At 50.0% G+C, this 13891-nt stretch overlaps 1 protein-coding gene across 1 annotated transcript; it reads left to right on the plus strand.

The window, feature by feature from the left end:
• Window positions 1-205: 205 nt before the first annotated feature.
• C14H11orf16 (chromosome 14 C11orf16 homolog) lies at window positions 206-13710 on the plus strand. Its single transcript, XM_050759242.1, is given in 7 exon segments — window positions 206-257; window positions 864-921; window positions 4287-4443; window positions 6623-6857; window positions 7652-7807; window positions 7810-8295; window positions 12263-13710. Coding segments are annotated over 7 exon segments (1344 nt in total). The 3' UTR covers window positions 12463-13710.
• Window positions 13711-13891: the final 181 nt, after the last annotated feature.

Here is a 13891-nt window from a genome sequence, read left to right on the forward strand (position 1 = left end):
AAGCCTATATCCCAGGATTCCCAACCGAAGTCTCCAGATTCCTGCTGATTGGAGAGGTTCAGGAACACGCCCCTGCCTAACCAACTTCTGGGGCCAGACGGGGATGGAAGGGGTGACTGACACCACTCTACTCCTGGAGGTGGTACCCTGGCCTCCCTATTCCCATGGATCTGCCAACTGTAACAGAACCTGGTAGAAGCGGGGTATGGATGTGGGGGGAAACCTCCAAACTTGCCTGCATACCAGGAACATAACCAGTGCGCAGTGACTGTCAGAGATCTCCAAATACGAGCCCCTCCCATGAGCGGAATCTGGACTTCTGTTCCTTTGTTGCCAGTGTCCACGCCTCTCCCTCCAAATGGTCACAACACCTCTGCTCCTCAAAGGAGTCCTGCCTGTTATAGACAAACAGGCCCACACCTTTGGTTATTTTGGTTTAGACTAGGGACAAATTCTACCCTAGAGTCCCCAAGCCGCCAGTGGCTCCCCCACCCCTGCCTCTAGTGTGTACAGGGAGGAGGCCTTCAGTTTCGGTGGAGGAGGCTCCTCCCTCACAGGAGTCCCCTGGGATCCTTGAGGGCTTCCCACCACCACTGACTCTTCTAGCAGTGGGACAGCCTGAGTTTTGGAGAACTGAGGCTACGCTGGCCTTTCTCCCTCCCTCCTCCTCCTCTTCTCTCCAGAGGGAAACCTGGAGAACACCCCCTCCCCCATCACTTCCTGCCCCACCCCTGCCTCCAAAGGCCTCCTGTTGGCCTCTCTGCATGCTCAGTGCACTCACTGGCCACAGACGACAGCGTCCCCAGGCTGCACCCACAGCGATCGGCATGGCAACCAGGAGTCGGTTGTGCTGAGGCCCTGAGCCCCAACTGTCAGAAGGGGCCTGAGGCTGAGGTGGAGGTTGGGAGTTTGGGGCTGTGGGTAAGTCCTTTTGGGGTCAGACCTGTGGACTTAGGCAGGGGCGGATCCTCACAGGGCTCTGGTGGGCTGCGGTGGTGCGGCTTGATCTTGGGCCCTGGTGGCAGCTGTCTCCTCTGAACGGAGCTAGAAAGAGGATAGACGGCCCTGAGAGCTCAGCTCACCTGGGGCCAGAACTAGCCTTGTAGGTGGCCGGGGAGGAGGAAGGAGGAAAAATACTAATGTAAATTGAGCTGCTGAATACGCCAGGTGCCTTCCATGAATTCTATCCTGAGTGTAACTGGAGGGCAGAGGTTAAGTGAGCACACAGCCAGCAGGTTGTGAGGGAGGATTTAAAGCTGGGCTGCTCTAAACTCACAGCTCTTGCTCTTCCAATCCCTTCCCTGTTTCCTGAGTGGAGGTTCCCAAAGCAGGTGACTCAAGGAGGAAACTGTGAGAGTTTGTGGGAGCAGGTGGGGCCGTGCATGGACTCAACTGTCCCCAGAGTCAGCTAACTGCAGAGCTGAGCCCTGCCTCGCCCAGGCGGCCACCGCTGGCTTTAAGCTGCAGGTCAGGGAGTGGTGGTGCCTATTCTCAGGTGGATCCTCTGAAGGCCATGGACTCCTCCACGGGGCCCAGGATGCCTTTGCTCAAATACTGCAGCGTGGCCACAAGCCTGAAGGCCCCTGGCTGGGACGGTGCTGCTCCACTGTGGGACCTTTCCTTCACCTACCCCTTTGCCCTCCAAGCACCCTGGCTCACCGGGCACAAGCCCCTCGCAAGGTACCTGTCTCTGCCCCTCTGGAGGAAGTGGGCGCCCCTTTCTTTTTTCCTTTGTTCTTGGCTGTTGGTGGAGAGACTTGCTTCCTGAGAAGGCGGAAAGGGGTCTTCATTGTTTGGCTTATGATTGGTGTATCTGTGTGCGGTCTGTCATTCCAGCCTACACTGTGCTCCCAGAGCCCTCCAGGGTTGATCCGGCTTTAGCAGAGTTGCAGATGCCACAGTTGGCATGAGGGAGAGAAGGCAGTTAGGGATAGCCAGTTACCAAGTTTATAGCTCATTTTACCATCAACAATGAGACTTGGCTGGGTGTGGTGGCTCACGCCTGTAATCCTAGCACTTTGGAAGGCCGAGGCAAGTGGATCACTTGAGGTCAGGAGTTCGAGACCAGTCTGACCAACATGGCAAAACCCTGTCTACTAAAAATACAAAAAAAAATTGGCTGGGCATGGTGGCTTACGCCTGTAATCCAAGCACTTTGGGAGGCCAAGGCGAGTGGATCACCCAAGGTCAGGAGTTCGAGATCAGCCTGGCCAAGATGGTGAAACCCCGTCTCAACTAAATATATAAAAATTAGCCAGGCATGGTGGCAGGTGCCTGTAATCCCAGCTACTCAGGAGGCTGAGGCAGAGAATTGCTTGAACCCAGAAGGTGGAAAGGTTGCAGTGAGCTGAGATCGTGCCATTGCACTCCAGCCTGGGCAACAGAGTGAGACTCTGTCTCAAAGAAAAAAAAAAAATTAGCTGGGCGTGGTGGTGCATGCCTGTATTCCCAGCTACTTGGGAGGCTGAGGCAGGAGAATTGCTTGAACTCCGCAGGCAGAGGTTGCAGTGAGCCGAGACAGCGCCATTGCACTCGAGCCTAGGGAACAGAGCGAGACTCCATCTCAAACACAAAACAAAACCAAAAAAAAAAAAAAAAAAAAAATGAGACTTGCTCTGGCACCATAGGAGAAATCAGCTAAGGGGGGGTCTCCAGGTCCCTCTTCAGGTTCCCTCAGTACTCCTCCTTTGTCCAGGATTTTCCTAAATAGGATCCTCAGTCCGCTTTCTAAAGCATGGATACAAGAGGCCAAAGGCACCACAGCCTATATGCACACATGGAGCGTGTCAGCTCCAGGGACTCGCATTCCTGCTGCCTGATCCATTGTGCCCACGTTAGGGACATGCCAGCTTGAATGATCCTTAATGGCTCCCTTTCGTGATTCACCCGGTGGACCATCCTGTTCAAAGCTAGAGTTAAGCATTGGACTTGAGATGCCAACAAGCACAGGAGGGAGGCTGAGGGGGACTGAGGGTAGCTCAGCATGGGCCTGCAGGAGCTCCTCAGCACGAACACCCTGGGTGCTGTGACAGCATGTTGATGACAGCAGGAGGCAGGCAGGCCCCCTTTGCATTCAGCCTTGCCCACAAAGTAAAATGGCTTCTTCAAAAACCCAAACCCTGACTCAACAACTCCCCTAGACCAACTGGCCCTGACCACAACATTATCCGGAACTAGCATCTCCTTTTTCTGTCCCACAACCCCTTAGCTCCTCTGGGTTGTCCCTGCCCAAACACTTCCTCATCTCCCTGACCCCACAGCATCAAGTGGCATTACAATTTCACACCCTTGGTATTACTACCCAAGCTTCCACGCCTCATCCTGGAATCCCACATGCCACCTTAAGATTTACCTTCCTGGCACTATTTTTTTTTTTTTTTTTTTTTTTTTTGAGACGGAGTCTCACTGTGTTGCTCTGTCACTAGGCTGGAGTACAGTGGCGCAATCTTGGCTCACCACATCCTCCGCCTCCCGGGTTCAAGTGATTCTCCCGCCTCAGCCTCCTGAGTAGCTGAGATTACAGGCGCCTGCCACCACGCCCAGCTAATTTTTGTATTTTTAGTAGAGATGGGGTTTCACCATATTGTCCAGATGGTCTTGATCTCTTGACCCCATGATCCACCCACCTCAGCCTCCCAAAGTGCTGGGATTACAGGCGTGAGCCACTGCGCCTGGCCCCTGGCGCTCTTTTCTTTTTTCGATAGGGGGTCTCACCTTGTCACCCAGGCTGGAGTGCAGTAGTGTCATTTCAGCCCACTGCAATCTCTACCTCCCAGGTTCAAGCAATCCTCCTACCTCAGCCTCCTGAGTAGCTGGGACCACAGACTCATACTACCACACCCAGCTAATTTTTTTGTATTTTTGGTAGAGATGGGGTTTCACCATGTTGCCCAGGCTGGTCTTGAATTCCTGAGCTCAAGTGATCCATCCGCGTCAGCCTCCCAAAGTGCTAGGATTATAGGCGAGAGCCACACTTTTCCAGTCTGTTGTCTAGTGTAGGAACAAGCATTAATTAACTTGAATGTATCAAGGCAAATTACCTTTTGGTTGCCTTGAACCAACTCCCAATCCACCAAGGATGGTTCCCTTCACTGTCCTCTCCTACTGCCCCTCCCGGAGGTTTATCTTATCCTTCTGGAAGTCATAGATTGCCACTTTCCATGTGGATTTCTGTTCCACATGCCTTGTGTGCTGTGGTGCACCTCAGAGGTACCTGAGAAACATGTTTCTTGATGTGTTTAGGGCTTGTTACTCTCTATCCACTAATTCCATTTGCTTTTTTCCAGGCACACCTCTTCTTGCCCGTGTCTCCACATTGCCGACCCAGCATGGCAAGGGCCTGGCTGGCTGGGAAGAGCTGGAGATGCTGCCAACACATGGGTCCTGGCAAGAAGGGAAGCAGATGGCTTTTACTACTGGGCTCAAATAAAGGCTGCTCCTGAGGCAAGTCCCTGACCCTCAGTATCTCCCTGGCATGCTCCTCTGGGTGGCCCTGTCGTACCTGACATGCCTTGGCTGTGTGCCTCTAGCAGGCTGGTTTTTTGGATAAGCACAGCTCTCTCATGGCCATGTTGTAGAAGTGAACATGTAATACCACTGAGTGCGTTAGTTTGCTAGGGCTACCTAACAAAGTGCCACAAACAGAGTGGCTTAAACCACAGAAATGTGTCATCTCCCATTTCTGGAGGCTGGAAGTCCAGGGCTTGGCAAGGTTGGTTCCTTCTGAGAGCTGTGAGGAAGAATGATTCCCATGCCCCGCTTCTGGCTTCTCATGGCTTGCTGGCAGGCTTTGGTGTTCCTCAGCTTATAGAGGCATCACCTTGATCTCTGCCTTTACCTTTACGGGGCTTTCTCCCTGAGTGTGTGTCTGCCCACATTTCCCCCTTTATAAGGACATCAATTACACGGGATTAGGGACCTGCCATATTCAGTCCTCATCTTAATTACATTTGCAATGACCCTATTCCCAAATAAGGTCACATTCTGGGGTCTAGGACTTCAACATATGAATTTGGCAGGGGGCAAGGCATGGTGGCTCACGCCTGTAATCCCAGCGCTTTGAGAGGTGGTGGTGGGACGACTGCTTGAGGCCAGGAGTTCAAGACCAGCCTGGGCAATATAGCGAGACCCTGTCTCTACAAAAAATTTAAAAATTAACAAGGCATGGTGGCACATGGCTGTAGTCCCAGCCACTTGGGAGGCTGAGGCAGGAGGATCACTTGAGCTCCAAACTGATGGCACCACTGCACTCCAGCCTGTGGGAGGAGGGTGGAGGTGGGGCATGGGACACAATTCAATGCATAACAGAGAAGAAAATGTACTTTAAAAGTACTTTGTTGAGGAAAATTCCGTGTGTCGAATGAACACCAGCCTATGGGAAAGAGGCACGAGATGTGTTTGCTCACATGCATGGGTGTGTGCTGGTACACAGAGAAGCATACTCCTGCCATGCTGGGGGCCAGGCCTGGCCTGTACTTCAGTGGCTACTCACTTCTTTTTTTTTTTTTTTTAATTTTCTTTTTTTCAGAGTCAGACTTACTTTGTGAATGTAGATTCATGAAGGGAAGACTAATGTAAATTCTTTAAAAATATGAATTTCAGAATTTCCAATCAAAAGTCAGTTTTTGGCCTGGTGTGGTGGCTCATGCCTATAATCCCAGCACTTTGGGAAGCCAAGAAGGGTGGATTACCTGAGGTCAGAAGTTCGAGACCAGCCTAGCCAATGTGGTGAAACTCGTCTCTACTAAATATACAAAAATTAGCCGAGCAAGGTGGTGGGCTCCTGTAGTCCCAGCTGCTTGGGAACCTGAGGCAAGAGAATCGCTTGAACCTAGGAGGCGGAGGTTGCAGTAAGCCAAGATCATGCCATTGCACTCTAGCCTGGGTGATGAGCGAAACTCCATCTGGGGGGGAAAAAAAGGTCAATTTTCAAGTAATATGTGAATTAAAATGAAATTCTAGCAAAACTTTGCTCGAATATAGTTTCTGTCCAGTGATTTGGTAAAAATAATTTATAACCAGTTTATTTCTCTTCTAAATCACAGAGTACTTGAAACAGCCTGTACTTTTAAGTAGCTGCATCACTGTTCTCTCACTTTTGCTATTCACTTGCTTAGCTAACCCTTTCCTCGTCGACTGTAAGGGCGGTGCTGAGGGCAGCTCTGTGGCCACAATCTCTCCTCGCCTACATGAGCCTCACAGGTGAACAACCATCCATCCCTGGTTGGTCTTGGACACAGGAGCGACGCTTCTTGGGGGTGCTGGAAGGAGGGGATCGCATTGAGAAAAGGTCCAGGGAGGACCCAGGTTATTCCTGGCAATTGCAGGTCAAAAATTTGGTAGGAGGAGAGAAAACCAGGCAAAGGAAGGGAATGGAAAGGGAGAGGCAAGAAGTGTTGCCCGAGGAAGAAAAAGATTCAGGGAAGCCCAACCGTGCCACACAGCCTGCCTATCTCAGCTATGACTGGCTTGAAAGAGCATCTGCCTCGTCCCTTCTTTAGGTGCCTGTCACTGTTTGGAAGGCAGTCCCTGGGCCTGGTTTGGGGGCATCGTAGGGAACCTGGGTGCTCCCTCTTGTACTTTGTAATGCCAGTTCTTATTCTGAGTGTTTTCTTTCCCACAGCTGGAGAGACAGGGGGTCCTGCTTGTGGAATTTGAGGCTCCTCTTGTCGCAGGCCCGAAGCTGCCAGCCCGGCAGCAGAGAGTGGTCTTAGAAGAGGATGTCATTCCTCTCTCACCATCGGTAGGATACTCACTGAGACCAGGGGACAAGGTGCTGGCACTTTGGCAGCCAGGACAACAGCAGTATGGTCCCGGCACTGTTCTTTTGGGCTTGGAGATGAGAGATCCCCGGAGAGGTAAGAGAAGCTGCTCTGACTCATCAGTCCCCAGAAGGAGCCAGGCTATAATCAGGCCAGATGAGAGAGCCAAGGGTGCGTCTACAGCTTAGGGGTTTCTAAGGCATTAAGAAGATAATTTTTACCCCCTTGCCTGCTGCTTAATCTTGAGGCAGCAACAGATGCCTCAAGATGCACACTGTATCTTTCAGATTATTTAAAAAAAAAAATTGTAATCAGGGTAAGTGGCCTAAAACTCTATGTCTATGTTGGTTAGCTAAACCATGGTTTAGCTACTCACGACCCAGCTCTCACCAGGTCCTCCAGGGACCGGACAGTCATCTTCTGCTGGGTCAGTCAGCACCACTGTAATTCAGAGAATGACAGAATGAGGCTTCTACTGAGAATGCATTTTGGTTTTGACAAGAAAAGTGAGCCCCTGCAGGCCACTGTAGTCCAGGAGGCAGGGAGGCTCAGGCAAGTCCTCGGGAAGTGGAGGTAGGTATGATGCAGGTGAAGGATGTTCCTGGCAGGCTCTCCACGGAGAGGTGCATGTGAGGAGCCAGGCAGCCAGAGCACAGGGGCCGGGCTGAAGCTCTGCCTTTGCCTGTGTGGATAGGAGAGGCCTTATCCCACGATTAGGAAGTGGAAGCTACTTGGGAGGCTGAGGCAGGAGGAGGGCTTGAGCCTGGGAGGTTGAGGCTGCAGTGAGCTCTCACTGTGCCACTGCACTCCAGCCTGAGCCAGACCCTGTCTCAAAAAAAAAAAAGGTAATTGATAATTATAACAAAATTTTGCCATTTTTTGTTATGTAGCATCAAAGGAAGAAGAAATCACTGTTCATTTCTGGAATGGCAGAGCCGCTAAAGTGCCCCTAGGTGGGGTCCAGTCGGTGTCCCTGGCCATCTGGAAGAAGGCTGTGGAGAGGCTGCATAAGTCTTTCACCAGGGAGCACCCCAGGCCCCTTCACTGGCCCCATGCTGCTCTCTGCTGGGGCCAATCACTGGGCGCATCACTAACGAGCTTCCTCCGGGCACTCCATTCCTGTGCCCTCTCTGCCACCCTCATGCCTGCTGCCAGCTGCTGTGCCAGGGCTGCCTCTGTGGCTGCCCCCCATGTGGCACCACTTGGTGGCCTCTAACCAGGACCTCAGAAGTCACAGCCAGAGAACTTCCAGAGTTGGAGCCCCCAGCACAGCTTTTGCCCCTGGAAGGTCCTAAAGGGGAAAAAGTAGCAACGCACGCTCCCCTGGCTGTTTCCTCCTCCTCCTCCTCCTCCCATGAACAAGACGATGTGGAGAATGATCTGGAGATGGGCCCTCCCCAGAGACTGATGGTAAACAGTGCAGTCAACACAGATCCCATCCTTCTTGAGACTCCTTTGAGGCAGAGTGGCCTCTGCCAGCCTGAGTGGAGGTACTGGAGGAGAAACGGGCCTGAGCCACGCCCTGGGAAGCCAGGTATGCCAGGGGAGTGGGCTTGCCTTCTAAGGCAGGGACTGGGGCCCCGGCTCCCTTCCCTCCCACATGTCCCTTATGAAGCTGATGCACGTGTCCACTCTGTTGGGACTACAGTAATCCTTGGGAGTCTGGTCATGCTGAAGGGGAGTCTGGTCATGCTGAAGAGGAGGCTGTGGGAAAAGGGAAATAGCAGGTTTCCATTTCAGCTATGAGGCCCACAGGAGCAGAAGGATGAACTGATCTTTGTGCTAAGGTTGCATCCCTATTTAATACCTGCCTTTTTCTTTCTTCACTAGTCTCTACTGACAGGGCACTGCCATTGTCTGTTTTTAGCCCCCTCCTTTTTTCTTGGAGGCCTTGGTTTTTCTCTAGATGAATAGTACAAATGCCTCCTGGTGTTGATGAGAGTTGATGCACTGAAGCATAGAAACTGGTCTTAAGCATTGGTCATGAGGCCCCACTCTCCTGCTGGGCCCCTCAGTAAGTCAGCGGGGAGGACCTGGGCACTGTGATGTGCTTCTTATCCCTCATGGCCAACAGGAAAGCCGTGTCCTGTTGCTGCTGGCAGTCTGCAGCCAGCCCCACACTGCATCACCTCCAGCTGAGAACTGTGTGGCGGGCCCTGCTAGGTTCCGGGAGCCCATTCTATCTAAATTCCCAATGGAGCCCGGAAGGAGCAGAAGCCTGTCAGAGCTGTGTGAAGGAGGTGGCCCTTGACAAGATTCTGGGGGTCCTGGGGTCACTGAACATATCTGGGGCAGGGAGGCTGTGAGGTGAAGGAACACCATTGCTAAGGGCTTAGATCTCTAGGCGCTGCCCACACTGGGACCCACTAGGGTTCCCTGGTTGAAACCATAGCCCTATTTCTAGCACAGTCACTGAGCCAGAAGGACTGCTTAGCCCATGAGAGTTTTTTGTTGTTGTTGTTTGTTTTTTGTTTGTTTGTTTTTTTGAGACAGTCTCACTTTGTTGCCCAGGCAGGAGTGCAGTGGCATGATTTTGGCTCACTGCAACCTCTGCCTCCCAGGTTTGAGTGATTCTCATGCCTCAGCCTCCCCAGTAGCTGGGATTATAGGTGCATTCCACCATGCCTGGCTAACTTTTGTATTTTTAGTGGAGATGGGGTTTTGCCATGTTGGCCAGGCAGGTCTCGAACCCCTGGCCCAAGTGATCTGCCTGCCTCGCCCTCCCAAAGTGCTGGGATTACAGGCATGAACCATCAAGCTGGCACCAATGAAGATTTCAATCTTGCCCCAGGGGTAATGACTTTATTAGTGTTCGGTTCCAGAAAGTTGAGAAATTGTTTGTAAAGAGAAGCTTTCCTGGTGACTCCTCTGAACCCTTGGGCTTTGGGAGGGGAGGGGTATGTCTGCTGCACTTGGATTTTATATGAGGATTTTTCCCCTATATCTCAGACCCAGCTGTGCTCGTCCTCCACTCTCCAGGAGGAAACTTTATATTGAAAATATAAAATGGGGAGGTGGGTCCCAGGCTTCTGTGAAATGGGTTACTCCAATCTTGCAATGGCAAGCCTTGGCAGCAGCCACTCAGAAATGGTGATTTCGCCGGGTGCAGTGGCTCACCCAGCACTTTGGGAGGCCAAAGCGGGGGCGGATCACTTGCAGTCAGGGGTTTAAGACTAGCCTGACCAACAAAGTGAAACCCCGTCTCTACTAAAAATACAAAAATTAGCCAGGCGCTGTGATGCACATCTGTAATCCCAGCTAGTTGGGAGGCTGAGGTACCAGAATCAGTTGAACCCTGGAGGCAGAGGTTCCAGTGAGCCACTACATTCCAGCCTGGGTGACACAGTGAGACTTTGTCTCCAAAAAAAAAAAAAAAAGAAAGAAAGATATGCCAGTTTCTTTCTCCATTTGAAAGAAATGCAGCTATGGAGAATTTAGCATGCAAACACTAGAGTTTGGTACCATTTTCTTTATATTATCACTTGTAGAGAGGGCATAAAGAAAATGGTACCAAACTCTAGCGTTTTCATGCTAAATTTTCCATAGCTCCCAATGCCTCTTGCTCCAGCAGAGCCTGGAGAAAGAAAAGCTGTACCTACCCAACAGAAAAGGGTCTGTGGGGAGCAAATGAGACAATACCAAGCCCAGCATAGGGGAGAGGGACAACCAGAGGGGCCATGGGGGCCAGAGATGCCCTAGGTACCACATCTGTGTTCCTATTGCTGTGGCTTGCTCCATAGCAATCTCTAGAAGGGTTCCAAACCTGATTAAGTCCAAACAAATTTCCCCTGGCCCTAAGTTTACACAGCTCTTACTGCTACTGCCCGAAGCCTACACCTACAGTCTCTCTCCATCACCACATTTAAACAGATCCACTCCAAAGTTATTTTCTCCCCCGAAATAAATTCTAATAATCGACTATAAAGAAGAGAACTATAGTATCTTCAGGTAGTTGGCCCAGCTTTCCCGTTAAATACTGGATCTTGTGTTATGCTCTAGGGAGAGTTCCTGGGGCTGACCCGTGAGCATCGTCAGCATGTTCCCAAATATACAGAGAGCATGCCCGAGAGGGGGTGTGGAGACATGGCCATCTCCAGCCTTCACCACACACGTGGGACTGCCTGTCACAGCTCACTAGTTAAGAGAAGCACAGAAAACCACATGTGGGTCAGGGCTGAAACAAGGCAAACACCAGCGCTTTGCTTTTCTCCCCTCCAGGTTTTGTATCTTTTAAAGGAAATATGCTGTTTTGCTTCTCCTAAACATGCTTGATGTTTAATCAGTTCCTGCTCTCAGGACTCGATATCCGTTCTGTCGAGTGCTGATGCTCGACACTCAATTTTGAGCTTTGCCTCTCACAAAAGCTCTTGCATAGGTTTCTCTGTCCTCCACACTTTCCCTTACTTTCAGTTACAGGCAGTGAGAGGTTACAGTTAGATTCTAACAGTCCTAGGGAGGCCAGATTGTCAGCTGCTGGCAGGGAGGTGCTTTCTGCCTCCTTTGCTTATAACTGAAACAGGATTCAATCTGTAGTTGTAAAAGAAACATAAAAAGCGTTCCTTCCCTTTTAGATTGGTCTGTTCCTCAGGAAGTCACATCTCCCATTATTTTTGTTTTGCCCTAATATATATATTTTTTTATTTTTAGAGACAAGGTCTCACTATGTCACCCAGGCTGGAGTGCAGTGGCATGATCATAGCTCACTACAGCCTCAAACTCCTGGGCTCAAGCAATCCTCCTGCCTCAGCCTCCCAAATAGTTGAGACTACAGGTGTGCACTAATGCACCCAGTTCAATTTCTTAAAACTTGTTTTTCCATCAGCTTGTAGTCTCTTCTTTATGGTCCATGTTATCAGTGATCAGTGAAGGTGTCGAAGCTCCTTTAACTGGTGGCAGTCAGTTACCTTCACTTGCCCTAATGGCAGTTTAGAAAACACATCCAATAACTTCTTCACTACTCCAAATCTTGGGTATCAGGTAATGTTTCCCAAAAGCATAAGGGCCAGAAATGATAAAAATTTTTTTCTCTAAAAATAGAAAACATTACATGGACACATTGCATGATGGTAAAATAGGCCAAGTGTAGTGGCTTACACCTGTAATCGCAACACTTTGGGAGGCTGAGGCTGGAGGATCGCTTGAGCCCAGGAGTTCAAGACCAGCTGGGCAACATAGCGAGACCCTGTTCCTATAAAGAAACTAAAAAATTAGCTGAGCATGGTGGTGTGCGCTTGTGGTCCGAGCTACTGGGGGCTGTAGTGAAGAGGGGGTGGCAGGTGGGAGGATGGCTTGAGCCCGGGTGGTCGAGGCTGCTGTGAGCTATGATCATGCCACTGCATTCCAGCCTGGGTGATATAGCAAGACCCTGTCTCAAATACATAATAAATGAAAAGAAAACAATGCTGTGAGCTTACAGATACTTCAGTGATCCTTGTTTTAGTTCTACTTATCCCATCAAAATGATGGCATATTCAACCTAAGTAATTGACTTTTGGGTTTAGGAACAAGATATTCCAACATCTGGAAAGAAGAAAAGGATCACAAACAGCAGAGAGCACAAACTGTAGTAGTGGGGACTACCACGGAGCTGGTCTTGAAGGCAACCAACACGAAGCCACCGCAGACCCCGCCAGGGGAAGTTGAACACAGAAAGCAGAGTCAGAGCCTTGCAATAGGTCCATGGAACAAGAATTCCCCTTAGACTGAGAGCCCTGAGGATCTAGGTAAAGCAGAATGGCTGGGAAGGGGCTTCCTAAGGACTTCTCACATGGGTCTTAGACTTTTTGGGTCACATCCGCTTTGAGAACAGTAAAACCTATGACCCTTTGTCCCAGAAAAATGTACATACCCTCAATTTTGCATGTAATTTCAGAATGCTTATGGAACCTATGAATTTAATCACAGGCTTCTTGGGGGTGCAAGGATCCCCATTTAAATGACCCTCTGTTCTATGGTATTGGGTAGGGGTCTGCTTTATTAGGCCCTCTGAATATGGAGTCTGTTCCTCACTAACAATGGTAATATAGCTCTACTTAAAACTTCATTTCCATCATATAAAATACTGGCACCTTTCCCAAGGAAAGGTGGAAAGGTTTGTGTTCAAAACGAGAGAACCAGGCAATGAAACTGGGAGATGTCACAGTACTGCTGTGGCAGCTTCAAGACGTTTGGGACACAGCAATGAATTTTTTTTTTTTTTTTTTTTGAGACAAGATCTCACTCCGTCACTCAGGCTGGAACGCAGTGGCATAATCATGGCTCACTACAGCCTTGAACTCCTGGGCTGAAGTGAGCCTCCCATCTGAGTCTCCTGAGTAGCTAGGACCTGAGTAACTAGGCACATGCCACCACACCTGACTAAACTTTTTACTTTTTGTAGAGAGAGGGTCTCACTGTGTTGCCCAGGCTGGTCTTGATTACTGGGCTCAAGTGATTCTCCTGCCTTAACTTCCCAAAACGTTGGGATTACAGGTATGAGCCACCACACTCAGCACATCAATGACTTTTTAAAATCAGTGACTTTTGAATAAAATTACAGTCAGCATAACAATCTATGGATTTTTTCCCCTTTTATAGGTAAAGAATAAACATGTATAACTTGAGGAGAGTTATACAGAGTGGCTGACAAGGCCTTCAACGGAAGGAGGCACAGGACAGGCCACAGGTAACAGTCAAATAACCAGCAGTATCTCCACCCCACGAAGACCTCCCTGCAGATAAGCAGCAGGAAGGCACCTGTTGTGAGGGGTATAGGAGTGTGGGGTCCTGCCCTGGGGGTCCCTGCCAGGGCCCTGGTGAGACTGCTTTAAGGTGCCTCTTCCACGGAAGAGAGGGTCAGCCTGCTTTGGGCAAATGTGTCCACAGCCACTCTGCCACCTTTCCATAGAGCCTACCGTTGTACATGAGTGACATTTTTGTTTTACCTCTCAATAAAAATGAATTCTCTTCATTTCCAGTCTCTTTATTATCATAATTAACCTCTACTTGGAAAGCAAGCAGTAAAACCTGTTCAGAGAGCGAATCATATAACTTTCAGGCAAACAAGCATGAAGGACTCCTACACCTCCAGTTAAAAAAGGCACTGAAAAAGACAGACTCCAGTTCCTGGGAAGGCTGACCCAGTCAGCATT

This window comes from Macaca thibetana, chromosome 14 (genome assembly GCF_024542745.1).
Source record: "Macaca thibetana thibetana isolate TM-01 chromosome 14, ASM2454274v1, whole genome shotgun sequence".
Lineage (NCBI taxonomy): Eukaryota > Metazoa > Chordata > Mammalia > Primates > Cercopithecidae > Macaca > Macaca thibetana.